Source organism: Aythya ferina (assembly GCF_964211825.1).
Source record: "Aythya ferina genome assembly, chromosome: 23".
In the NCBI taxonomy this organism is placed as follows: domain Eukaryota; kingdom Metazoa; phylum Chordata; class Aves; order Anseriformes; family Anatidae; genus Aythya; species Aythya ferina.
In genome coordinates, this window is record NC_140321.1 from 7170711 (window position 1) to 7195175 (window position 24465).

The following is a 24465-nucleotide window of genomic DNA, read 5'->3' on the forward strand; positions in this document are numbered from 1 at the left end:
CACATGTGCTGCAGCACTTTCTGCCCCCCCCCCCGTTAATGAGGCGCTCCCCCCTTGTTGCACGCCCTCCAGCCTTTATTTTTCCTCCTATAAATAATTTCTGGAAATTTCCTTGTTTTCCTTCTCGTTCTCACTCGGGAGCTCGGCGGGGTGATTCCTGCGCTGCTTCGGGGAGGGGACGGGAGGGGGCAGCTGCCCCCTGGCAGCTGGGGGGGACACCGGGGGGGGGGCAGCTGCTGTGCTCTGCCCTGGGTGCAGCCCCTGCATTGCGCACAGCGGGCAGGGCTGGTGCCAGGGAGGGGTGCACACGTGTGAGTGTGAGTGTGAGTGTGAGTGTGAGTGTGTGTGTGAGTGTGAGTGTGTGAGTGAGAGTGAGAGTGTGAGTGTGAGTGTGAGTGTGTGTGCGCACCCCTGAGCCCAGGGTTTGGGCCCGGACCCCAGGCAGGGGGCGGATGGGCCAGCGGTGGCTGCGCTCGTCGTTGGGTGCGGGTTGGGGCAGCGTGCGCAGGGTGGTCCCCGATTCCCATGACAAGGAGCACCCAAGGGAAGCGGCCCCCCCTTGGGGCAGGACACCTTGGGGACGGCTCCAGGGGACACGGGGACTTCCAGGTCGAGGCCTGGCCCTGGGACGGGCAGGGGAAGGGGCTGGGAGCGGGCAGGGGCACGGGGTGGGCAGGGTTTGTCACCCAGGTGGCCCCAGGGGGCTCGGACCACCCAGACCCACACAAGGGGAGTGGGGCCAGGAGCAGGACAGGCCCCAGCTGCCCCCCCCAGGCACCCCCCAGCCCCGCTCTTTGCTCCAGGTTTCTCCATCCCCAGCAGGAGCCAGGCTGGGTCCGTGCCGGTTTCCTCCCGGTGAGCCCCAAAAAGCCCCAAAAAGCCCCTGCTCAGAGGGGGCCCCGCGGCTCTGCTTTGGGGCAGCTCTGAGCTGTGACCCCGGGGGGCACGGGGGGGGCCCCAAACACCCAGCGTGCGGTGGGGGCGTGCGGGGGGCACGGGGCCAGCACCGGGCAGGCGGCGAATTAACGGATACCGAGGGGTCAGGGCTTGGGCCGGCCCCCGGTCGGTGCCGGGCGCTCCGTGCCCCGTCCCCGGTCCCCGGTCCCCATCCCCGGCTGCCGCCCCCCTCCCGCTCCCCGGCCCCCCCCTCGTGTCCCGGTGCCGCGCGGCCCCGCCCCGTGCCGGTTCCCCGCCCCGGCGGGGGTTGGACGGGGCGGCCCCGGGCGGGGCTCCCGGTGCGGAGCCGCTTCTTTGGATAAGAGGCGCGGGCGGCGGGGATGGGGCAGGTGCGGTGAGGGCGGCGGCACCGGCAGCAGCGGGGCAGGGCGGCCCCCCCCCCCACACACCTCGCCCCCCGGTACCCCCCTCCCATCCCGGCGGCACTTCGGGGGCTTTCCGCGAGTCCGGGGCTTTTCCTTCCTCGGCCCCCGCGGCTTTCCCCGGGGCATGGAGCGGGCGGCGGGCGCGCAGCGCGGGGGGCGCCGCTGAGGCTCGGGGGCGCCGGGGGCGGCGGGGGCGGCGGGGCCGGGCTCGGGGTCCCCGCCGCCCGTCCATGGGCGCGCTGGAGCCGGCCGCCGGAGCCCCCCGCGCCGCCCTCCCCATGCTCAGCGGCGCCGCCAGCTTCGCCAAGGAGCCGCCGGGCGCCCGGGACGCCGCCGCCGCCGCCGCCGCTTACTACGGCGAGCCCGGGGCCCCGGAGCCGCCCGTCCCGCCGCTGCCCTACGCTGCGCCCCCCGTGCCCGGCGGCTACGGCGGCGGCGGCGGCCGCTTCCTCGGGCCGTGCCCTCCCTACCGGGCGCCGCCGCCCGCAGCCGCCCCGGGCGCGGGGAGCGGATACGCGGCGGCGGCGGCGGGCGAGGGCTACGGGGGCGCGGAGCTGTACGGGGGCGCGGAGGGAGCCTACGGCCCCGGGGGAGCCCCCCCGCTGTGCCCCCGCGCCGGGCCGCTCTGCGCCCTGCCCGGGTACCGGGCGGCCGGCAAGGTGCAGGTGATGCTCAACAACTTCCCGCTGTGGGCCAAGTTCCACAAGCACCAGACCGAGATGATCATCACCAAGCAGGGCAGGTGAGCGCCGGGCCGGGGGGTTCCGGGGGGCTCCGGGGGGCTCCGGGACTGCGGGGGGCCGGGGATGAATGGGGCTGCCGGGGCGGTGGCACCGGGACGGGACGGGGCCGGCGAGGGCTGAGGCTGCGCTGCCTCCCCTGCCCTCCCCAGGAGGCTGGGGCAGATGTGTCGGGGCTGTGAGAGTGAGGAGGGGTCCCCGAGCCTCTGGGGGGGTCTTTCTGTGTGTGCAGAGGGAAAAAAAATATGGGGGCAAAGCAGCCCCTCCACCCCGGTGTGACTTTTTAGGGGAGTGGAGGCTGGTTGCAAAGAGAAAGGGGACAGAGCCCGCTGCCGGCACAGGCTCTGCGGGACGTCTTTGGGGTCCCGTGGGGGTGTCCCCGTGTCCGTGAGGGAGGAACGGGGGCTCAGGACCTCCCGTGACCGGGCTGGGTACGGGGATGCTGGTGCTGGTTGTACCGGGGAGCGTAGGGCAATTCCGCCAGGGAGCAGAGGGACTGGATCCAGAGCTCGGTGCTGCAACAAGTGGGGAGGCCACGAGCGCAGGGGGTGGGCGACAGCCCCAAGCCCCCCGCAGCACAGGAATCCCCACCTGCGCTGCTGACCCCAGGTGCCTGCGCTCCTCTGGGGGGGATGCAGAGGCTGGGAGCCCCCCGTGTGTGTGTGGGGGGGCACTTTGGTGAGGTTCAAAACAGCTGCTGGGGACACCGCAGCTGGGCACCCACTGTCCCCTCCTGCCCACGGTGCTCGTAGTGGGGCCGTAGCTGGAGCTGGGACGGACTGGGGCAGGACTGGGGAGTGTGCTGGGGGGCTGCAACCCCCCTGCCCCTGCTGGCACTCCCGCTCACGGGCACTGGGTGCAGTGGGGGCCGTGGAGCCACCCCCCAGAGCTTGCCCTTTGGCTCCAGGCTGGAGTTTTGTGCTGAAATGAGGAGGGGAGCACGAACATGAGTGTTGGGGGGGGCAGGCAGGGTCTGGTGTGCGTGGCAGGGCTCGGCTGTGCTGGACCAGGCGGGGGGGGGGCCGGCAGCAGCTGCTGTTGCGTGTCCCTGTGGTCGGGGCTCAGCTCTGCCTGTGGCTGGTGGAGCCCCCAGCTCCCCTGCTGCAGCCACCCCCCCCACTGCTGTCCCCCCCCCAGCCTCACTCCGCTCTCAGCCCCTTTTCCTGGGTGAGCGTCGGGGCCGGGGGCCGCTGGCAGCGCCCCTCTGCTGCCTCCCCCTCCGCCTTCCCTCGGCCGAGACAGACGGTGTCACTTCGATGCTGGCACCGACCTGCTTAATGTGTTGGAAGTCTGAACGCGTTAGGGCCGCTTGGTTTGCCACCGTCCTCCCCGGGCCTGCTCCCCCCGGCTCCCCCCCGCTGGGCTCGGGGCCGTGCAGCAGCAAACTGTCACCGCCGGGGACGGGCAGCGTGTCCCCCGTGTCCCCCGTGGGCTGGGGGTGTCAGTGCCTTGGGGGTGTTTCCTGCCCACCCCCATCCAGGTCCTGGGAGCGCGGTGCCCGCAGAGCCCCCGTCCCCTGCCCTGCTGCTGGGTCTGGCCCTGCCACCAGCTCCTGCCCAAAACCGGGCTTTTTGGGGGCTCTTTCTCTGGCTCCGTGCCCTGTGAGAGCTCTGCAGAGGAGCTGGGGTCTGGGGGATGTGTGGTCTGCGCTGGGGGGGCTCACACCAAACCCAGCCCCGGGGAGATGTCAAAACCCAGAGCCACAAAACATCCGCTTCCCCAGACCCTGAGCTGCTTTTGCAAAAATCTCTGTGCAGGGCCTGGCTGCAGCGCTGCTGAAACACAGGAAAAAAACCCAAAGCGGGGGCACAAAGGGAAAGGTGCACGGGGGCTGGGGCGCTCTGCCCTCCTCGGGGGGCTCCTGTCTCAGGGAGGGGGCTTTGGGGGTCTGTCAGTGGCCTTGCTGGTGCCACTGGTAGAGCTGGGCAGGACGGGGGCCGCGTCCCGCTGGGGTGAGGACCCCCCCCGCTGGGCTGTGCAGCCCCACGGCTCCCTCCTGGTCACTGTCCCCTCAGAGAGGAGCTGAGGCCAGGTAGGGGGGGCCGCACCGAGTGACCCCCAGCTCGCCGTGGATCCAGGCGGGGGGATTTACCCCACCAGCGCCTTCCTGCCCGCTCCTGCCCCAGCTCCGTTCCACGTCCCCCGCCTTCCCACGCTGTCCTGTGCCCTCTCCTCCCTGGTGGAAAAATGCCCCCCCCAGGCTCCCCGGTGGGTCCCTGCCCTCCTCTGCGGTGCCCGGGGCTCGGCCAGGGCAGGATTTCTGCGGAAAACCCCAAGGACTCACCACTGCCACATGGGCCATGGGGCAAAGGGGCTGGGGAATTCCTGCCACCGTTTGTTGCTGCAGCCGGGGCTGGCTGTGCCCTCGGAGGGCTCGGGGGCTGGCTGTGCCCTCGGGGACGGCTTTGCCTTCAGGGACACGAGGGGTGGCATTGCCTTCAGGGTGCGCAGGGGTGGCTGTGTATTTAGGGACGCATGAGTCGGTGGTACCTTTTGGGGGGACCCGGGACACTTTCCAGTTGCCATCTGCACTTGGGGACGGTTTGGCTTTGGGCGGGTGCAGGGGTTGGCTCCGCTTTGGGACACTGAGGAGGTGGCCTCACAACGGGGCACTGCGGGGCTGGCCTCGCCTTCTGGGGGGACCCTGGGCTGCTTCGCCCTCGCTGGTGGCTGCATGGGGATGGGGACGGGGACGGGGACGGTGTTCCCAGGCGGCTGCACGGGGAGGACGAGGCCAGCTCCCTGTGCCGTGCCGCACTGTGCCACGCCATGCTGTGCCGTGCCGTGCTGTGGGGTGGGGGCTGGGGCAGGTGCTGCAGGGGCTGCGCCGATCTCCCACGCGGCCGCGGTTCTTGCGGCCGCTTCGTCTGGGGCGCGCTGGGTTGCCATGGGGAGCCGAGGCGGCTCAGGAAGCTGGCAGCCCCCCCCCCCCCCCGGTGTGTGGGCTCCGGGGGCTGCCTGAGCAAGGCTCCCCCCGGGCCGCCCGCTCGCCTCCCCAGCCGGGTTCATCCTCAGCTCCCTGCTCCCCCTGTGCCCAGGTTCTCGTGCAAGCTGCAGCCCTGCGTCCTTGCAGCCCTGTCCCCTGGATGGGTGCACCCCCTGGCCCCCCAGCTGCACCGGGTCCTGGTGAGGGGGGGACACCCGAGTCAAGGGGTTCCTGCAGGGGCACCTGGGGGCAGCCGGGAGCCCCCCGCAGAGCTCCAGGGACAAAGCTGCAGAGGGGCAGAGGCAGGAGGCTGGCGCCAGCTTCGGGGTGAGCACGGGGCTGGGCCGGTGGGGGTCCCGCACCCCCCCGTGGCACCTCCCAAACCACAGGGGCCAAACCCAGGGGAGCCGAGTCCTGCCTGAGAAGCAGCCCCAGGAGCTCAAACGCCGGTGGATTTAAAAATAAATGCGAGGCTTGCGTGGTTTCGGGTCTTGCCACCGCCCTCCAGTGCCCCGGCCAAGCCCTGTGGTTTGCACCACGGCAGCATTTGAAATAAAAATCTCTCTTTGCTCCCCCATCAGCACAGCATTGGGGAGACGGTTGTGGTGGAGCAAACAAAGTGCAAAACCCCAGAAAAATGCTCGTTTCTTCCTCCCTGCTCTCTGCAGCACGGGGCTTGGTGCGGCACCCAGCGCGCCTGCCTGCACCGGGGCTGAGCGGCCTCCGTGCTCACCGGGACCCGGTGCCGGGGGGGGAGCTTGGGGGGGGCATTTCCCGGGGGAGCCGCCCGGGACCCGGTGCAGCCCGGTGCTGCCGGTGCCTCGGGGCCGGTGCAGCCCTCGCTGCCGCCCTTTGATGTGGTCGGGATTTTATCGGGGGGGGGAGCCCCGGTGCCTCGAAGCGGCAGCTTCTTGGGGACCAAACCCCAGCCGAGGCCGGGCAGGGATGAGCCCGGGGCCCCCCCCCCAGGGCTCGCTGTGTGCCGGGGGCCGGGTGTCGGCCCCCCCACAGCCCCCCCAGAGCCGCGGTGCCGGGGGCTGCCGCCTGCCTCGGCCCCAGCACTGAGCACGTGCGCGGCTCCTGGCAGCGCGCTGCTTTCTTTTTCTTTTTTTCTTTTTTTCTTTTTTTCTTTTTTTCTTTTTTTCTTTTTTTCTTTTTTTCTTTTTTTCTTTTTTTCTTTTTTTCTTTTTTTCTTTTTTTCTTTTTTTCTTTTTTTCTTTTTTTCTTTTTTTCTTTTTTTCTTTTTTTCTTTTCCTCCCTCTCTCACAAGGGCAATGTTGAGTCACCAGCCCCCTGCCATGCTCCGCTCTTTCCCCTGCTCCTCGCCGGCCCCGGCCCCACAGCCCCTGCCCGAGCGGCGCTTCCTGCCCCGGAGCCCACCGGCAGCTTCGGGGGCTCCCCAGCCCTGCCCCCCCCCCCATATTTCTGCCTGCCCACCCCCAGCAGATGCAGAGGAGCGGGACGGGGCCGTGGAGCCCCCACCCTGCAGGTGCCGTCCCGAGTCCACCAGGCTCTGCCGCAGGGCAGGGCGAGAACCCCAGGGCTGGGGGGGGAAGGGGCAGGGACCCCCCAGGGACCCCCCCTTCCCAGCGGGGAGGCAAAGCAAACCCCAGGGCTGCAGCCAGGACAGGGCCGGCTGCTGGGGGGGAGCAGCAGGGCCCCCACCCCACCCCGCTGCCCAGCCCCTGCCTGCTCACGGCTTCTGGGGCCCGTTCGGAGGAGCCCCGGTCCCTGCTTTTTGGGAAATGGGGGCACCGGGAGGAAACCAGAGCAGAGGGGACGAGCCCCCCCCCCCCCCCCACGCACCCCCTGACCTGTGCCCCCCACCCTCACCCGCTGGGCACCAGCACCCAGGCAGCGGCACGGGCTGACGGCGCTGCTGGGACTGGGGCTGGCCAAAACTCCAGCAGGTGCTGAGATGCCCCCCCCCCCCAAAAAAAAAAAAAATGCCCCCCCTTGAGGAGCCAAACTCTGGCTGGGGGGGGTCCTGAAGCAGCGTCCCCAGCTCGAGGTCCCGCTGCGACCCCAAACCTGCAGCTGGGGCCAGCGGGGACTGAACCCGGGGGTGAGGGTTTGGGGTCGTCCCCCCACTTTGTGCACAGGGCATGGCCGTGCTGGGGGGGGGGACAGATGCAGCCCCCGACCGCAGGGACCCCCCCCGGCCGTCCCGTCCCGTCCCCTCGCTGCCCTTGGCGCTGGCGCCCAGCCCGAAATAGCAGCGGTGTTGGTTTCCGAACCGGAAGGTGCTCGGGGAGGGGGAGGAAGGTGCCGGGGGGGGGGGATCGGCCCCGGAGAGCAGCCCCCAGCTGCCGGGGTCAGTCAGCGCCGATGGCACCCCCCGGGCATGGGGGGGGGGCTGGTGGTGGCTCCCCCCCCCATGGGCAGAGCGGGACCCACGGCCCCGCACCGGGTGGGGGTAACGCGCCCGCTGTGCCCCAACCCCGCACGGGGTGCAGCGGGGCTGTGGTGGGGGGGGTAACGCTCCCGTTGTGCCCCCCCCAGGCGCATGTTCCCGTTCCTCAGCTTCAACCTCTCCGGGCTCAACCCCGTGGCCCACTACAGCGTCTGCGTGGACGTGGTGCTGGTGGATCAGCACCACTGGCGCTACCAGGGCGGAAAGTGGGTGCAGTGCGGCAAGGCCGAGGGCAACATGCCAGGTACGGCACCACGGGCACTGTCCCACCCCCCCGACCCCTCCCTGGGGGTGGCTGTGAGCGGGGTAACCCCCCCCCGTGTGTCCCCCCCCCCCAGGGAACCGCCTCTACCTGCACCCCGACTCGCCCAACACGGGCGCGCACTGGATGCGGCAGGAGGTGTCCTTCGGGAAGCTGAAGCTCACCAACAACAAGGGCGCAGCCAACAACGTGGGACAGGTAGGGCCCCCCCCCCAGCACACACACACCTGACCCCCCCCCCAAAACGCTGCACCCCCCTGACGGCCGCTGCCCGCAGATGATCGTGCTGCAGTCGCTGCACAAGTACCAGCCGCGGCTGCACGTGACGGAGGTGAAGGAGGGCGAGGGCGAGGCGCCCTGCCCCTCCCCGCACACCCACACCTTCGCCTTCCCCGAGACCCAGTTCATCGCCGTCACCGCCTACCAGAACGCCGACGTGAGTGCGAGACCCCCCCCCCGACACCCCCCTCCCCTCCCTCCCCAGGCAGCGCCCCCCAGCCTCACGGGGACCCCCGACACTCCCCAGCATCTCCCCGGCATCACAGCAGCCCCCGGTACCCCTCTGGTACCCGCCGGTGCCCCCCCGGCCCCCCAGCATCACAGAAACCCCAAAGCCAACCCTGCCCCGACCCCTCCCTCTGCCAACACCCCGGCACTCCCTGCAGCCCTCACCCCCCCCCCATATCCCATCCGCATCCCAGCTCCCCCAGTGCCCCCCCAGCACCACCCAGCACCCCAGGTCCCCATCAGCCCCCCCCCTCTTCACCATGGGCCCTGGGGTGGGCACCCTGGGGGCTGCGGGCTGGAAAAGGGCCGGGGCACAGCCCTGCTGGAGGGGGGGGCTGGCAGCAGCCCCTGCCCCCCCCCAACATCTCCACCCCCCCCAGATCACGCAGCTGAAGATCGACCACAACCCCTTCGCCAAAGGCTTTCGGGACAACTTTGACTCGTGAGTACCCCCCTGCGCCCCCCACCGCCCCCCCACCTGGGAGGAGCGTGCCCCCCCCCACCCCACACCCACCGTGTGTCCCCCCCCTCCCAGGATGTACGCGGCCTCGGAGGGCGACCGCCTGACCCCGTCTCCTCCGGACGCCCCCGGCTGCCCCCAGCTGCTGCCGGGCCCCCGCTTGCAGCCCTTCCTGCAGGAGCAGTACCCGCTGCCCCCCGGCCGCTTCTACAACGGGGAGCGGGGCCCCCCCCTGCCCCTGCCCCCCAAGGACCCCCCCCGCTGGTACTTCGCCCCCCAGCAGCCGCCCGCCGGGGCGCTGGAGTTCGGCGGCTACGAGGGGGGGTTCGGGGGGGGCAAGTTGATGCCCTACGGGGTGAAGCCCTTCGCGCTGCCCCCCGCCACGCACCCCCCCCTGCCCTACTACCCCGAGGGGCCGGCGGCTTTCGGGGGGCCGGGGGCCTGGGGGCCCGGGCAGTACGTGCCCAAGGGCAGCCCCGGGACCCTGGGCTGGTACCGGGAGCCCCGGGAGGAGAAGGGCAAGGAGGCGGAGGGCTGGACCCCCGAGCCCCCCCCCATCAAGCCCGGGGAGGCGACGGAGCCGGGGCTGTACGAGGGGGGGTGCAAGCGGCGCCGCGTGTCCCCGTACCCCTCCAGCGCCGAGAGCTCGCCCCCCGCCCGCAACGGGGACCTCTACGACAAGGAGCCGGGCGCCGACGGCGGCTACTACGGCTTCTACGGGAACTGAGCCGGGGGGGGGAGCACGCAGACCCCCCCCCCCAACACACCAGGCACCCCAACAAACATTGGGCACCCCGGAGCCACGGCAGCAAAAACCCTTCAGGGGCTGGAGCCCAGCGCAGGGCATCCCTGCCCCCCCCCCATTGAACACCCAGTGCTGGGAAGACTTTTTTTTTTTTGGGGGGGGGGGGCGCATTCAGACAATCAGCCCCCAGTGCCACCCAGGTGGGGCCACGGGGGTGGGCGGGGGGGTGGGGGGGTGGCCAGGGCTCTCTTTTTTGTTCTTTTTTTTTTTTTTTTTGGGGGGGGGGTTGATGCTGAAGTATTTATTGAGCCCCGCGTGGGGCGGGGGCGGCAGCACACGGCGCAATAAAGGGGACGCTGCGGGTGACACCGCCTCGCTCGCCTCTGGGGGGGGACACGGGGAGGGAAACTGAGGCAGGGAGGGGGCGGTGCCTGTGCTACGGGACATTGGGGGGGGGACCAAACACCCTGGGCTCGGGGGGGGGGGGTAGGAAGCAGGCTGCACACCGCGGCTCTCTGCAGACTTTATTGGAGAGGGGCCCCCTCTGCATCCGGGGGGGCTGGAGGGGGCTGCCCGCCCGCGGGCACCTTGGGACCCCCAGCCCGCTGTGAGGCCGCCCTGGGACCGGGCAGGGGGGGCAGGAGGGCACCACCTGTGCCCCCCCAGCTCCCCCCCCCCCCGCTATTTGGGATCACAGTTTTGCTTGAACGCAGGCGCAGCGGCTGCGAGGGGCCGTGGCCGGGCACTGCCTGCCCGCAGCCAGCTGGGGGGGGGGGCCCTGCACCCCAATCTGGGGGCTTCAGGGGGGCAGCAGCCAGGGGGGGCTCAGCCCCGGGGGGGCCGCTACCAGAGCACGGCGCTGTCCAGGTGGGCGAAGCCGGGGTCCAGGCGCAGCTTCCAGTAGGTGTTGTTGGTGACCCATGACTCCTTGCCGTTGGCGTCCGTCAGCCGCCTGTGGATGGGGGCGGGTCGTCCCTGGGGTGCCTTCAGGGCCCCCCCCATGCCTCGTCCAGGGGGTTTCCCCGTTCCCCGAGTGCCCCCGGTGCCCCCGTCCCCCCCGTGCCCACCGGAAGAAGCGCGCCTGGTGCGTGATGTTGTTCTCCTCCATCACCCGGCGCCGGTCCCGCTGCAGCTGCTCGATTTGGCGCTTCTGCGTCTCGGCCGCCGGCACGTTGCCCTCCTCCAGGTACCTGCAGGACCCCCGGGGTGAGGATCCCGCTCAGCCCCGGATCCCCCCCCCCACCCCCCAACCCGGACACCCCCTGCCCAGCCCCGTGCCGCTCACCGCTGGTCGGGGCGCAGGCGGGTGTCGGTGGAGGGCAGCACGCGGCGCAGCTCGGGCGTCAGCTCGTTCAGCTCCAGGGCGAACTGCGTGAAGCCGTAGTTCCTCTCGTGGTCGTGGGGCATGGGGTCTGGGGGGGGGGGGCACAAACTCAGCACCCTGCCAGCACCCCTGGGGCAGGGCACCCCCGGGTAGGGCACTCCCCGGGTAGGGTCCCCCCGGGTAGGGTCCGCCCGGGTAGGGTACCCCTGGAGCAGGGCACCCCCCACAGCCCCCCCCCCGCTCCTTACTGGCTCTCCAGACGCAGTGCCCCGGGGGGGCCCCTCGGTACAGCCCCTCGTGCCACTTGCCAGCCAGGCGCTCCACCACGGTGCCGCTGCGGCTCAGCACCGCGCCCTGCACCTCGTTGGCCCCCGCGCCCCAGTACCGGGCCTGCGGGCACCGGCACCGCACCGTGGGGGCGTGGCCTCGGGGAGGGGGCGGGGCTACGGGGAGGGGCGGGGATATAGGGAAGGGGCGGGGCCATTGATTGGGTGGGGTCATGTAAAGGGCAGGGCTACAGGGAAGGGGCGTGGCTACAGGGAAGAGGGTGTGGCCATTGGTTGGGTGGGGTCATGCAAAGGGTGGGGTTATAGGGAAGGGGCGGGGCCATAGTGGAGGGGTGGAGCCATGGGGAAGGCATGGGGCCAATGGGATGGGGCGAGGCCATGGGGGGCGTGGCCGATGGGGTGTGGCCATTAAGAAAGGGTGGGGCCAATTGGGATGGGTGGGGCCATAGGGAAGGGGCGTGGCCATGGGGACAGGGCAACTGTGGCGCAGTGATTGGGTGAGCACGTTGCTAAAGGGGCAGGGCCTGGGCTGGAGGGGCGGGGCCAGGCCATGGCTATGCAAAATAGCACCCAACAGGGGCGTGGCCAGGGGGTGGGCGTGGCCAGGGGGTGGGCGGGGCTGGGGGTCACACCTTGCAGAAGGTGAGCTTGCAGTGGTAGGAGGCGTCGCGCGTGTTGCGGATCAGCACCTCCCCGTAGTGCTCGATCCAGCGCGGGCCGCTCAGCACGTTGTGGATGCAGGTGGTCACCTTGTTCCACTCGAAGTGGTCCCCGGACCTGACAGCGCGGGGTCAGGGGGCGCGGGGCGCAGCCAGGGGGAGGGGGGGGACGCAGGGTCAGGGGGTGCAGGCGCTCACCTGGGCAGCTGGACGTTGACGGTGCCCATGGGGACGATCTCCAGGGATTTGCCCCAGAATTTGTTCTTCCACCTCATGTCTGGGGGCGGCAGGCGGTGAGACCCCACGCCCCCGGTGGACCCCCACAGCCCCCTCCCTGGCACCCACCTTGCCAGAAGACGAAGTTGTCGGACTCGGCGTGGCAGGCGGAGATGGGGGGGTGGTGGCAGACCTGGGGGAGGAAGAGCCGCAAGTCCCCGTCCCCATTCCCATCCCTGTCCCCATCCCCATCCCTGTCCCCGTGCCCCCCGCAGCCCCCCGCCCCCGCTACCTGCTCGCTGATGAAGCGGAAGCCGCGGTCGGGCCGCACGCACTCGTAGGTCTCTCCCAGCACGGGGTTGAAGGGCTTGCTGCCCGCGCGGTAGAAGGTGGAGGCGTAGGCGGACACGGCGAAGGCGGCCACCAAGACCTGCGGCGGCCACGGCTGGGTCAGGGCCCCCCGGCGATGCGTCCCCCCCACCCCGTACCCAAACCGTGTCCCCCCCCCCAATGTCCCTCACCAGGCGCTGCCGGGGGTCGCGGGCGCGGGCGGCGCGGTCGAGCAGGACGCTGTACTCGAGCTCCTCGCAGAGGCGCTGCAGCGTGTTGAGCGGCTCGTTGAGCTGCACGGGCAGCGCCACGCGGGACAGATCCTTCCCCACGCTGCTCCGCAGCAGCCCCCACAGGCTCACGTCCCCCGGCGGCGCGGGGGGCGCGGGCAGGCGGCTGCGGCGCTGCGGGCCCGGCCCCGGCAGATCCAGGGGGGGCGGCTCCACCACCCCCCCCGGGCCGTCCGCTCCTGCAGGGGTAGGGGGGACGTGGGTCGGGAGCCCCCGCAGCGGCACCCCAGACCCATCGCCCCTCCGCGGAAGCCCCTCTACCTGTCTGGGGGTGCCCGGGCCCCCCCGGCTCGGCCGGGTCCTCGCAGATGCTGTTGGTGGCCTCGCTGATGCAGGACTCGTCATCCGAGGCCTGGGGATGGGCACAGCGGCCGTCGGGTGGGCTACGGGGGCAGGGGGCTGCACCGGGGGGTGGCACCCCCGGGGGAGATCGGGATGGGACTGGGGAGTCTGGGGCACAACACGGGGACGGGACGGGGGGGGACACCACAGGACAGGAGGGGAAAGGAGCAGTGGGGGGCACCGGCAGCACCCGGCCCCCGCCGATGGGCTCAGGGACTGTGGAGCCCCAGAGCACCCTGCTGAGGGGGCTGCGGGGGGCTGCAGGGGACATGGGGGGGGACATGGGGGCTATGGGGGACTGCTACTGGGCTGGCTAATGGGGAGGGACAGGGGAGAGAGAACAAAGAGGTGAACCGAGAGAACAGCAGCAGCTGGGGGGGCACTGCAGAGCCCCCCCTGGCTGACCCAGCCCGCCTGAAGCCCCCCCCACACACACCTCGTTCTCGGAGGAGCTGGCGGAGAGGAAAACCTCGCAGGCGTCGAAGAACTCGGTGTGCGAGTCGGCCAGCGAGGCGATGCTGCGCTGCGAGCGCTGCTGCTCCCGGCCCTTGGCGGGCAGCGCGTCGGGCTGGGGGGGGGCAGGCAGCGGCTCAGCACCCGCCCTGGCCCCCTGGAGCCCCCCAGCCCCGGCCCCTGGCCCCCTCACCTCGTCGGGGTGCAGCGAGGCGAAGGAGTCCAGGGTGGTGTCGGAGGAGACGGACAGGGAGTGGAAGCGGCGCAGCCCATCCCGTGCCTCCAGGCTGGGCAGGGCGGCCTGCGGGGGGGCTGAGCTGGGGCAGGGGCCGGGACCAAGGCCGGGACCCCCCCATCTCCTCCTACTCTAGCTGCAAGGGGGTCGTGGGATCACCCCACCACCGAGAGACCCCTGGTGTGGGGCCGAGGCCCCACCGAGTCACGGCACCCATGGGTCCCCCCCAGCACCCCCCTGGCTCAGCCTGCACCCCCTCACCCCAGTGGGGCCGGCGCTGCCCGGGCGGGGGGCTGAGCGCCGCCGGTCCAGCGCCTGCCGCATCTCCTCCAGACGAGCCCTCTCGGCCGTCAGCGCCGCCACCACGCTGCTGAGCGAGCCGTGCACTGCGGGGACAGGGGCAGGGGCAGGGCGGGGGGTTGCAGCACATAACGTACCCCCCCTGGGACCCCCACACCCCGTTTGGTGCCCCCTCCCCGGTCCCACCTTTCTGGGCCAGCAGCCAGAAGCTCCGCTGCAGCTGGCTGTACTCGGGGGGGAGGCTGAAGGGCAGCTGGCCCGGCTCCAGGTAGCGCGAGAGGTTGGGGACGGAGCCGTGCAGGCGGCCCACCTGCGGGGGGCACGGGCTCAGCGGGGGGCTCCGGCCCCGGGCCGGACCCCAGGGCTGGGCAGGACGCCCGCGCCCGCCTCACCCTGCCGATGGAGTCGTCCTTGGCGAAGCTCTGGGTGCACCAGATCCTGGTGCTCCTCCTGCCCTTCTTGGGCCTCTCGGCGGCGGCTGAGGGCTGGGGGCAGGGGCGGGTGGTGAGCGCGGGGCGAGGGGGCCGCGAGGCTCGGCCGCAAACCCTGGCGCTCACCTGGCCGCTGGAGATGAGGGGCGCGGAGGGGATGCGGTGCAGGGACTCCAGGCTCTGCAGCATCCCCGTCAGCTCCCGCAGCTGCTCCTGGCACGCCGACAGCTCTGGGCAGGGCGCACAGAAGCCGGGTCAGGGATGAGGACGGGCGCCCCACGTCCCCGTGCCCCCCCGGAGCCCCCCTCACCGGCCGAGCAGCGCTCCAGCCCCTCGCTGTCCTTCAGCCACGCGTCCACCTTGTCCCGGGAGCTGGCAAGGGCGGACAGGGCGGGGGCGCTGCCCGAGGGCAGGATCCGTGTCCACGGGCCCTGGGGACAGAGGGACGCCCTCAGCAGCCCTGCTCACGGACACGGCCCTGCGCCAGCACCCCAAGGTGCCACCGACCTGTGCAGCGGCGGGGGTCGTCCCGGCGGGACCCCCGCTGGGGCAGGCGAGGGGGTCCGGCCTCTCGCCCTGGTGGTGGGAGCAGAGGCTGCTCACCCAGCTGGCAAAGAGCTCCGGGGACTTGATCTGCGGGACACGGGCCGTTTGGGAGGGGGGGGGGGGGACGCGACACCCCAGCCCCCCCCCAGCAGCCGCCGGGCACCCGCAGACCTTGAGGTGGTAAATGTTGTCCTCCGTGTCCAGGTCAACGCGCTGCGCCTTCTTGTTGACGGACATGACGGACTGACGGACGTCGATGGCGCCGTGCAGCTTGCCCTTGAGGACCTGGGGGGCCCCGGGACCACCGTCAGGGGGAAGTTTCCCTTTCTGGGAGGGGAACCGGGCTCTCTCCCGCCCCGTGCCCGCGGGGGGGTGGCGGGCACACCGCCCAGGCCCATACTCACGTCCTGGCGCGTGGTGGCATAGGTCAGGATGCCGTTTTCCAGCACAAAGTACCTCTGGGGACGGAGAGGGGCGATCGACAGAGGGACAGGGGTCGACCCCTGCAGCCCCCATACCCAGGGGCCGAAATCCCCCCAGGGCTGGGCACGCTCTGCCCGTGCCCCCAGCCGCCCCCTACCTTGTGCCAGCCCTTGAGGGGCCATTTCCTCTTCTTCAGCAGGAATCCCTCCTGCCGCGGGGGCTCCCTGCTCGGGCTGCCCCGGCCCCGCGGCTCCTCCACCACCTCCCAGCTCTCCGAGCCCTGCGGGGAGGGGGCGTCACCACGGGGGTCCCCCGGGGGTGCCGGGGCCTCTCTTTATCCCCCGAGGCCCCACGGAGCCCCCCGCCCGCAGCCCCCCACCTGCTGCACGCTGCTGTGCTTGGAGGACACGGTGCTGTTGGAGCGCGACGGGGCCCTCCGGGGCGACGCGGGGTCCTTCTCGTGGCTGCCCATGGCCGGGGGGGGGTCGCACTGAGCCCCCCACCCCCGGTCCGTACCGGGGGGCTGGCGGACCCAGCTGGGCCCTCACGGCCCGGGCAGGGGGACCGGCTGCGAGGAGGGGGCGCCCGGTGACGGAGCGGTGGGGGGGGGGGGGATGCAGAGCGCAGCCCCCCGGCCCCCCCCGTGCCTCAGTTTCCCCGGGCGCAGGGTTGGCCCCGGCCCCGCCTTATCTCGCCTCCGCCGCCGGGTCCAGAGTCCGGCCCCGCGCCCTCCCCACGGGGCGCTGCCACCGGGAGTGGGGGGGGAAGGAACGGCCCCGGTCCCGGCCCCGACCCCAGCCCCGGTCCCGGTCCCGGCAGCGCCCCCCGGGGCGGGGGGAGCGGGGCCGGCCCCGTGCGCCCCCGGCAGCGCCGAGCCCCCCCCGGCCGTGCCCGCAGCCCCCGGCTGGGCCGGGCCCCCCCCGCCCGCACGGAGCCCCGGGGGGGGGCTCCCCCTCCGCGCCCCCCCCCCCCTCCAGCGCTACCGGGGACCCCGGTCCCGGTGCGGGAGCCCCGGCGGCAGCGACCGCGAATCCGCCCCGGAGCGGAGGGGCCGGGGCCGGGGGGGTCCCCGCCGCGCCCCGAGGGAGCGGCCCCGGGGTGGGTCCCCGCCGCCCCCGGCCCGGTCCCGGTCCCGGTCCCCCCGGGCTCACCTGTGCGGGCGGCGGGCGCGGAGCCGGGGCCGGGGCCGGTCGCATCCTGCCCGGCGGCTGCAGGAAGCGGAACACGGAAGGGGGCGGAGGCGCCGGGCCGGAGCCGCTCGGCTCTGCCCCCTGCACCGTGGAGGACCGGAGCCGGCGGCGCCGGGGAGCCCCGGGACCCCCCCGCGCAGCCCCGGCCCCAGCCCCGGCGGCTTCGTGCGCCGGGAGCCGGAGCTGCCCCGGGGCGCCCACCCTGCGCCCCCCCCATCCTCACCCCGGGGAAGGGGGCTCGGGAACGGCCGAGCCACGGTCGCGACCCCCCCCAGCCCCGCACCCCCCCGCCCCAGGGGCACCCCTCGGGCTTTGGGGCTCCCTCCCACCCCCCCGCCCCGCTGAGCTGCTCCAGGAGAGCCGCGGAGCAGGGCACGGCTCAGCCCCCCCCAAGGAGTCAGTACAGGGCAGGAGCCCCCCACCCGCCCCCCCCAGAGAGGAGCCAGGCTCAGGGATCGCAGCCCCCACGGGCTCAGTTTAATGGCAGCAGCCCCGCAGACGCAGCTCCCCCAGCACCGAGCTCCCCTCCGCACACCTCGGCCCCTGGGGGGCCTCCAGGGGGGCACAGCCCCGGCTCTGCCTCCTCCTGCCGGCCCCAGCGCCCCCCCTGCCCCCCTCCCACACGCAGCCGGGGCAGCTCCGGTGCCGCTGGTGCGGGCAGGGGGAGCCGAGGTTGGGGACGAGGCGGGGGCTGCAGGCCCACCACTGCCCCCAGCCCCCCGCCGGCTGCCAGCACGCAGCAAAACTCCGAGCCCTGGCCCGTGAGCGAGGAGCCGACCCTCAGCCAGCGCACGGGGCCAAACAGGGGCTGGGGACTGGGCTCAGGGTGCCCCGGGGCTCTGGGGGGGCTCCGGCCCCGTTGGGGTCCCCCCCTGGCCGGCCCCGTCCCGCAGCTGGTGGATGTGCTGGTCCAGCAGCGCCGTGAGGTGCGCGGCCCCGTGCTGCAGCAGGGAGCACGTCTGCGAGGGCAGCAGCGTCAGGGCGCCCAGCGTCTGCCCCTGCGAGGCCTCCAGCGAGGGCAGCTTGGCGAAGTTCTCCACCCCCTGCCTGCTCAGGATGGTGTCGTCGATGCAGGCGCCTGGAAGAGAGGGGGAGGCACGGCTGGGGACGAGCACGGGGCTGCGGGGAGAGGCTGCGAGTGCTGCAGGGCCGCGTGCTGAAGCCTCCCCGGACTCTCGCCGGGATACCAGGGGATGGGGGACAGCTGCCACGCCGCAGGCAGCGCTCCCCGCTCCTCCGCCCCACAGCAGCAGCTCCCTGCATCCTTCCCCTCCCTGCCGCCACCCAAAGCTGTCCCAGAGGATCCCCATACCGAGGAACCCCCTGTCCCCAGCCCCAGCAGCAGGCAGGAGCCCCAAGCTCGGCGCTGGAGGACGGAGGTGGGGGCAAGGGGGGGCTCTCACCCAGCAGGTTGACCTGCGGCACTCCCTTCAGCACCCGCAGCATCTCCTTCGCCTTCGTCTCCGGGCTCACCAGCAGGATGTTGCGCCCCACGAAGAGCGGGAGGAGGTTCCTGTAGCGGGACTGGGACAGCACGGGGCGGACGATCTGCGGGAGGCAGCCCTCAGGACGCAGCACGGGGGCGGCACCGGGGGCACCCCCCTCACCCCCGGCTCTGCCCCCAGCCCCACCTCGTTCAGGACGAACTTGACCTCGATGTTGTGTTTCCGCAGGTAGTGCCTCATCAGCACCACGTCCTCCCCGGGCATGGAGTTGTACTGGCACACCGCGACCATGCGGCTGTCCCGGAACACCTCCTCCACCTGCCGCCGTAACAGCCGGGCGTACCCGTTATCCTGCGGGGAGCGCGGCGATGGGGACGGCCGGGGGCTGGGGGCTGGGGGCTGCCCCCACCCTGCAGCCCGACCCGGTGAAGCGAGGGGCTGCCGTGCACCGGGGGGGCACCGGGCAGATGGGACGGCCCCGGGCCCAACCCCCGGCAGGGCTGTGCCCGCTGCAGGGCCCACACACGGGGCGGTCGCTGCACAGCTGCCCGGTGTCCCCGGTGCGCCCGGTGCCCCCCCCGTTACCTCCTGCTGTGGCTGTTGTGGGGGCCGCAGGCAGCGCTCGGGGACGGGGGGGCGCGGCGGGAGGTACTCGGTGAGGGCCATCAGCTTCTGGCGCTGCAGGTGCACGGCCTTCCAGTGCCGCGTCACCGCCTTGGAGCTGCGCCGGGCGAGCCGCAGGGCGGGCAGCCAGCCTGGGGACGGCCGGCAGAGCTCGGGGACGGCACCGGACCGGGAGGGACCGGGACCGGGACCGGGACCGGGACCGGCCTCCCCCACCGGGCCTCCCCCTGCCCCTGCCCACCCCGTGGCCCTCCCCGTACCCGTCCCCGGTCCCGGTCCCGGTGTCCCCATCCCCGCCGCTCGCCCCGTGCTTGTCCCCGTCCCGGTCCCCGGTCCCCCGGTGTTCACCCCGACCCCGTTTCCCGGTCCCGGTCCCAGTCCCGTTTCCCGTGTCCCGGACCCGATCCCAGTCCCGGTCCCGGTCCCGGTCCCGGTCCCGTCCCCATGCCCGTGTCCCGGTCCCGTTTTCCGTTTCCATGTCCCGGTCCCGGCTCTCACCCGTCCTCCACGGGGCCCCGCCGCTGACCGCCGCCATCTTGGCCGCGGGCGCGCGGAGCCTGCTGGGCCGGCTGAGGCCCCGCCCCTTCCGGCCCGGCCGTCTCCTAGCAACGGGCACGCTGCGGCCGGCCCCGCCCCCCGCTGCCCGGCCCCGGCCCCGCCGCCCCCGGTGCCTCCGGTGCCCCCCCCGGTCCCCCCCGGTGTCCCCGCCATGTCCGGGCGGGCCCGGGCCCGCCCCGGGGCCGAGCTGTGCGGCCTGCAGGGGGTTCGCAGCCTGGGCCTGCAGCGGGTGAGGCACCGGGGGCAACCGGGCCGGGCCCCCCCCAGCTGGGCCCCGGTGCACGTTGCTGTTTTCACGTTGCTGGTTTTTGGGTTTTGTTTTTTTTTTTTTTTTTTTTTTTTTTTTTCACGTTGTTTGTGTTTGTGTTGTTTTTTCCCCAGAACCGAATCGAGAAGATCGAGAACCTGTGCTGCTTCCCCAGCCTGCGGTACGCGTGGCCCCCGCGGGGGGGGGGAGCACCGGGGGGGGCTCCGAGGCGCGGCCGGAACCCGGCAGCTGGGCACGAGACCCCCCCCCCCCCCCCCCCCCGTCCCTGTGCTCCGCAGGTTCCTGTCCCTGGCTGGGAACCGCATCCGCAGGGTGCAGAACCTGCGGCCCCTGCAGCAGCTGCGCGTCCTGGACCTGTCCCAGAACCTGATCCAGACGCTGGACGCAGGTGGGCGGCACGGCCGGACCCGGCGCTGGCCTCGCTCTGCCCGGGCAGTGCCCAGGCCGTGGGGTGGCACCGGCACAGCCTGGCCCCGTGCCTGGGGTGCACGTCCCTGTGGGGCACTGGGAGCCCAGGAGCCTGCTTCCCCTCTGACCCCTGCCCAGCAGAGGTCAGGCAGTCGGGCTCACGCTGCCCCAGGCTGCCAGGAGGTTCCCGTGGGTGCATTTCGGCAGAAGGGGAAAAGGGGAAGGGACCCAGGGGCGTCTCCCTTGGCACTTCTGTAGTGTTTCTGGTGTGGCACCAGGCGCTGTGCTTGCAGACGGGTGAGAAAGGGAACGGTGACAGTCTGGGAAGGGAAAAAATCTCTGTTCTCACTGTCAGGCTGTGAGGAATACCCGTTCCCTCAGCTCGCCCAGCTGGGAGGCGCGAGGCTGCTTCCCACGGCGGGGCCGTGGCCTCAGGAATGTGCCTGAATGCCCCGGGAGGTGGCGGCGCTCAGGGGCTTGCTGCACGCGCAGCTCCGTGGGGCAGGGGGGGCTCAGGCCCCTTCTCAGCCTCCCTCCCTCCCCTCGCCCCGTGCAGACGAGCTGCCCCGCAGCCTCCGGCTCCTGGACTTAACAGGAAACGCGTGCACCCGGCAGCCCGGGTACAGGTGGGTCGGGGGAACCTGGTGGTGATGAAGGGGGACAGGAGCCCCCAACCCCACCAGCCCCTCAGTGAAAGCAGCCCCCGGACGTACTCAGCACCTCCCCCGGACCCAGGAGGTCGCAGCCTGACTCTGCCCGGGCCGGGGGGTGCAGTGAGGGGGCTGCGGGGTCATGGTGGCGGGGGAACGGCCGCTGCTCGCCTGCTGCTTGCAGGGAGCTGGTGGTGGGAGCGCTGCCCCACCTCCTGCAGCTGGACACCCGGCCCCTCCGTGGCTGCACCGACCCTGCCCCGGGTGAGGAAGAGGAGGAGGAGGAGGAGGAAGGTTCTCCCAGCAGCGAGGATGATGACGAGGAGCTGTTCTTTGAGCCCGGTGCCCCCTTCACTGCAGACAAAGGTGCCCGGGCAGAAGCAGGACACGGCTTGCGTGGGGTCACCCTGTCCCCAGGGGTGACACCAGGAGGGGGCAGGGAGCTCGGGGAGCCGTGCCAGGCCCCCCCTCGTGATTCCCCTCCCTCCCGGGCAGATTTCTTTGCAGACCTTCACCAGGAGCTGGCCGGGCGCTCCCGGCGGAGGCGGGGGGAGGCCCTGGAGGAACACCGGAGCCGCCTGCAGGAGCTGCGGAGGCTGCTGCTGCCCCCCCCGCCGGGCTCAGTGGGCACCGAGCCCTGCCGAGCCCCCAGCCCCGGGGAGGGGGGCACAGCCCCGGCCCCAGGCCCCAGGCAGGCTCAGCCCCGGCCCCACATGAAGCAGGGGGCACGGCCACGTCCCCCCCCCGGGGCAGGGCAGGCCGCCCCCCTGCAGCGCGGCCCTGTGAGGGGAAACGAGCAGCAGAGGAGCAAAGAAGCAGGCAGCAGCCCAAGGAGCCGGCCCCGGCGCAGCAGCAGTGGGGATTAAAGGCTCTTTATTCCTACAGGGCTCTGGCTGCAGCTGGGGCACACGAAGGGGCTGGGGGGGGGGGCAGCCCCCCCTCCCTGTCACCCCCTTCCAGGCCACGGCCCTCCCTTCCAGCACTGGTTTTACTGGGACACGTTACAGGGCTGGGGGCTCCACAGGGAGGCTGCTCCAGAGCGGGAGGAGGCGAGGAGCCGGGCAGGGCTCCGGGGGGGGGAGGTTTTCTCAGCCCCCAGCAGGGAGTGATACCGTGGGGGGGGCCGAGCTGGAGCCCAGGCTCAGCTCCCCCGCCCTCCCAACCCACCTGCGCCGGGTTTATTTGTAAAACTTCATCTCCGCATCCACGCAGTCAAAGAAGAGCTCAGCCAGCTCCTCGGGGCGGGGGGCCACGTCCCCCCCCAGCAGCGCGTTCACCGCCTCCAGGCCCTGCCTCTCCAGGTCCCGCAGCGTCTGCTGCAGCTTCTGGCCCTGCTCCTGGCGGGGTCAGGGGCAGAAGAGCTGAGGCCCGGCACCCGCAGGGCACCCGACCGCCTCCCCGTCCCCGTGGGAAGGGCTCTGCGGTACCTGGTCCCGCTCCATCAGCTCCAGCGCCGCCTGATGCCGGCGGTACAGCTCGTGCCGCCGATCCACCGTGCTCTGGAAGCGCGGCACCTTCCTGGCGGGGTCGTCGCTGAAGCTGGGAGACAAAACCTGCGGCGCGGGCTTCAGGCCGGCCACGAAGACGAAGGGCTTGAAGACAGACCTGCCGCAGAGGAGCCGGGGCCGTGGCACCGCCGCGACACCCGGCCCAGGGCACGGCTCGGCCACCCCAGGGCCCCCCCCCCCGACCGTCCTCACCTGGACGGGTCCGGGGTGGCCGTGAAGAAGTGGACGCAGGGCACAGCGGGGTCCCGGGGCAGCACGGACACCATGCTGCCCGCCGTGCGGAACCCCTCCGAGTCCACGCAGATGCCGCTGGCCTTGTCCCGCAGGATGGCCATGAAGGTCTCCGCCGTGATGTGCCCTGGCAGGGGAGGCAGAGCCACAACGGCTGCTGCGGCCAGGGCGAGCGGGGAGACACCAGGGCGAGACAGGTACAGCTGCCCCCATGCCCTGGTCCTGCCCCCGTGCCCCGGTTCTGTCCCCACAGCCCCGGTCCTGTCCCCGTGCCCACCTGCGTGCTGCCTCAGCAGCTCCTTGCCGGCGCGGTAGCGAGCCTTGGCAGCTTCCATGCGGGGCGGCTGCTGCTCCAGGGAGAAGGCGTCGGCGAAGCTGAACTCCCCGGCCCCGCTCCACCAGCCCTGGCTCCGGGCTCGCTGCCGCAGCTCCGCGTGCTCGGCCGCGATGTCCGTGCCGATGCTGAGCTGGTTGGAGATGTTGCGGCTGCCCTCTGCCGAGGTCGGGGCGGATCAGGTGAAGGGGAGGCCCGAGGGGACAGGGCTCCCAAAAAACAGCCCGAAGCTGGGGTAAGCGAGGCGACGGCGGGACCGCCGCCCAGTACAACCAGTGCCCGCTCACCTCGGATCCTCTGGGCCGCCCAGTAGCGGCCGGCCGTCTCCAGCACCCAGGCCTCGGTGCGGTCAGCCAGCAGGAAGGTGTTGTGGTAGACGAAGGGCACCGGCTCCTCCTTGCAGCTCCCGCCCTGGCCGTGCCGCTCCAGCAGGGCCGTGATCACCTCCAGGGCCTCCCGGGCAGAGCTGCCCCGCTCCAGCCCCAGCCTGCAGCGCCGCGGGCACCCGGTCGGCCTCGCGCCCCGGGGGGTCATGGGGGGCGGCGGGGGCCGGTGCTCACCTCACCAGGTCCATGCCCAGCAGCGCCTCGTCCTCGCCCACGGGCTCGCGGGTCCAGACGCCCTCGTTGCCCACGCAGACGCCGTGCTCGTTGGCGCCCATCTCGGCGCCCCACAGCCACGCGGGGCGGCTCAGCACCACGGCGTGGGTCCTGTGGGCCTGCTCGATCTCGAGGTAGGTGCACTGCGCAGCACGGGGGTGGCGGCGGCTGAGCCCTGGCGCTCCTCCCGCCGCCCCCGGGGCCCCGGTGCCCTCCGTGCTCTCACCTGGACTCTGTCCCCGGGGCGGTGCGTGGCGGCGGGGACGTAGACGATCTCCTGCACCTCGTGGCGCGGCCGGTCGGCGTTCTTGCCGAAGATGACGGCGGGGGCCGCGGTGTGCGGGGGCAGCGCCACGAAGCAGTCGCAGGACGAGGGCGCGGGACCCTGCCCCGCCATCCTGAACCCGGGGGGGCACCGACGGGGGCGTCACCGCCTCGTCCCTGTCCTGGACGTGGCCCCAGGACCCCCACCCCGGGGCTGGCTCGGTCAGAGGGGCACCGGCGCCTCCTGCCCCGGGGCCCTGCGGCTCTGCACCGACCGGGGCCGCCCTCGACGACCCCAGGCACCGGGACCCCCCGCACGCACAGCCCCGGTTACCGGGACCCCCCAGGTGCACGGATCACGGCTCCCGCCCGCCCCGCCCGAGCCCCGTTACCGGGACGCCCCCACCCCGCGGACCTGCCGCCGCTGCCGCCGTTGCCACCCGGTCCCGCCCCCCCCGGTCCCCGCCCGCCCCGTCCGGTGCGGCCGACGGCGGCGCCCCGTGGCCGGAGGCCGCAGGACGGCGTTACCGGCCCGGTGCCCCCGGTGCCCCCGCAGGGTCCGAGGGCGGCCGCGGGGTGCAGGACGCGACCCCCGGGGACCCTCCCGGTCCCTCCCGGTCCCTCCCGGTCCCTCCCGGTCCCTCCCGGTCCCCCCCCATCCTCCCCCATCCCCGCACAGAGGAGCCGGAGCGCCGGGCCGTGGAAAACTCGCGGTTTATTCCGGTACAAAACGAGCCCCCGCCCCGCAGCCTCCTCCCGCGCGGCCGCCGCCCCCCGCCCGCCCCCGGCCGCAGCGCCCCCGGCCCCCGGGCGGGGCTGGGCGGGGGAGCCCGGGGCCGGCGCTGCCGGTTCCTCCCCGGCCCGGGGCGGTGCCGGGGGGGGGACGCGGCGCGGGGGCAGCGCGGGGCCGGAGCCCCACGCCGCAGCCGGCCGGACTGGTTCGGGCGGGCGGGGGCCGGCCTCCGGCCTCCCCGCCCGGTTCCGCAGCCTCCGTTGCCCCATCGCGGCGGGCAGGGGCGGGGGCCGAGAGCACCTGGCCCCCCCCCAACCCACTCCCCCCGGGATCACCCGGTACCGCCCCGGGCCCTCCCCGGTACCGCCCGGGGCTCCGCGCCCCCAAACCCAACCCCCTCGACAGGCACCGTACCGGGTACCGGGAGGGGGGGGGGCGGCTC

At 72.9% G+C, this 24465-nt stretch overlaps 5 protein-coding genes across 10 annotated transcripts; 2 read left to right on the plus strand and 3 right to left on the minus strand.

Moving 5' to 3' along the window:
- The first annotated feature begins 1300 nt into the window (after nucleotides 1-1300).
- TBX21 (T-box transcription factor 21) lies at nucleotides 1301-9497 on the plus strand. 2 transcript variants are annotated; one of them, XM_084496554.1, is made up of 6 exons: nucleotides 1301-2064; nucleotides 7491-7645; nucleotides 7740-7861; nucleotides 7941-8099; nucleotides 8551-8612; nucleotides 8706-9497. In XM_084496554.1, exons 1-6 carry the CDS (start codon nucleotides 1553-1555, stop codon nucleotides 9355-9357), a joined length of 1662 nt encoding a protein of 553 aa, XP_084352680.1. In that variant the 5' UTR covers nucleotides 1301-1552; the 3' UTR covers nucleotides 9358-9497. The 2 variants fall into 2 exon arrangements, with proteins under 2 accessions (XP_084352680.1, XP_084352681.1); XM_084496555.1 differs by having other exon boundaries at nucleotides 7512-7645.
- A 387-nt stretch (nucleotides 9498-9884) lies between these two features.
- OSBPL7 (oxysterol binding protein like 7) lies at nucleotides 9885-16443 on the minus strand. 2 transcript variants are annotated; one of them, XM_084496557.1, is made up of 23 exons: nucleotides 16363-16443; nucleotides 15591-15779; nucleotides 15369-15491; nucleotides 15193-15246; nucleotides 14960-15073; nucleotides 14750-14875; nucleotides 14553-14673; nucleotides 14369-14472; nucleotides 14204-14296; nucleotides 13998-14121; nucleotides 13773-13897; nucleotides 13470-13577; nucleotides 13260-13391; nucleotides 12743-12833; nucleotides 12383-12660; nucleotides 12154-12291; nucleotides 11991-12054; nucleotides 11844-11922; nucleotides 11619-11763; nucleotides 10948-11089; nucleotides 10661-10787; nucleotides 10443-10565; nucleotides 9885-10327 (listed from the first exon to the last, which is right to left on the minus strand). In XM_084496557.1, exons 2-23 carry the CDS (start codon nucleotides 15681-15683, stop codon nucleotides 10219-10221), a joined length of 2613 nt encoding a protein of 870 aa, XP_084352683.1. In that variant the 5' UTR covers nucleotides 15684-15779; nucleotides 16363-16443; the 3' UTR covers nucleotides 9885-10218. The 2 variants fall into 2 exon arrangements, with proteins under 2 accessions (XP_084352683.1, XP_084352684.1); XM_084496558.1 differs by lacking the exon at nucleotides 13470-13577.
- A 406-nt stretch (nucleotides 16444-16849) lies between these two features.
- MRPL10 (mitochondrial ribosomal protein L10) lies at nucleotides 16850-19026 on the minus strand. The gene is made up of 5 exons (XM_084496127.1): nucleotides 18969-19026; nucleotides 18432-18601; nucleotides 18033-18197; nucleotides 17805-17949; nucleotides 16850-17479 (listed from the first exon to the last, which is right to left on the minus strand). Exons 1-5 carry the CDS (start codon nucleotides 19003-19005, stop codon nucleotides 17223-17225), a joined length of 774 nt encoding a protein of 257 aa, XP_084352253.1. The 5' UTR covers nucleotides 19006-19026; the 3' UTR covers nucleotides 16850-17222.
- Nucleotides 19027-19104: 78 nt separating this feature from the next.
- LRRC46 (leucine rich repeat containing 46) lies at nucleotides 19105-21236 on the plus strand. 2 transcript variants are annotated; one of them, XM_084496762.1, is made up of 6 exons: nucleotides 19105-19257; nucleotides 19410-19456; nucleotides 19575-19684; nucleotides 20261-20330; nucleotides 20539-20720; nucleotides 20850-21236. In XM_084496762.1, the coding sequence occupies exons 1-6, from the start codon at nucleotides 19180-19182 to the stop codon at nucleotides 21218-21220; spliced, it is 858 nt and encodes a 285-aa protein (XP_084352888.1). In that variant the 5' UTR covers nucleotides 19105-19179; the 3' UTR covers nucleotides 21221-21236. The 2 variants fall into 2 exon arrangements, with proteins under 2 accessions (XP_084352888.1, XP_084352887.1); XM_084496761.1 differs by having other exon boundaries at nucleotides 20539-21236.
- SCRN2 (secernin 2) lies at nucleotides 21211-23717 on the minus strand. Of its 3 annotated transcripts, XM_084496751.1 has the most exons (8): nucleotides 23706-23717; nucleotides 23253-23424; nucleotides 22988-23169; nucleotides 22715-22914; nucleotides 22371-22586; nucleotides 22055-22220; nucleotides 21782-21959; nucleotides 21211-21691 (listed from the first exon to the last, which is right to left on the minus strand). In XM_084496751.1, the coding sequence occupies exons 2-8, from the start codon at nucleotides 23421-23423 to the stop codon at nucleotides 21533-21535; spliced, it is 1272 nt and encodes a 423-aa protein (XP_084352877.1). In that variant the 5' UTR covers nucleotide 23424; nucleotides 23706-23717; the 3' UTR covers nucleotides 21211-21532. The 3 variants fall into 3 exon arrangements, with proteins under 3 accessions (XP_084352877.1, XP_084352876.1, XP_084352878.1); XM_084496750.1 differs by lacking the exon at nucleotides 23706-23717 and having other exon boundaries at nucleotides 23253-23660; XM_084496752.1 differs by lacking the exon at nucleotides 23706-23717 and having other exon boundaries at nucleotides 21555-21691; nucleotides 21782-21919; nucleotides 23253-23662.
- Nucleotides 23718-24465: the final 748 nt, after the last annotated feature.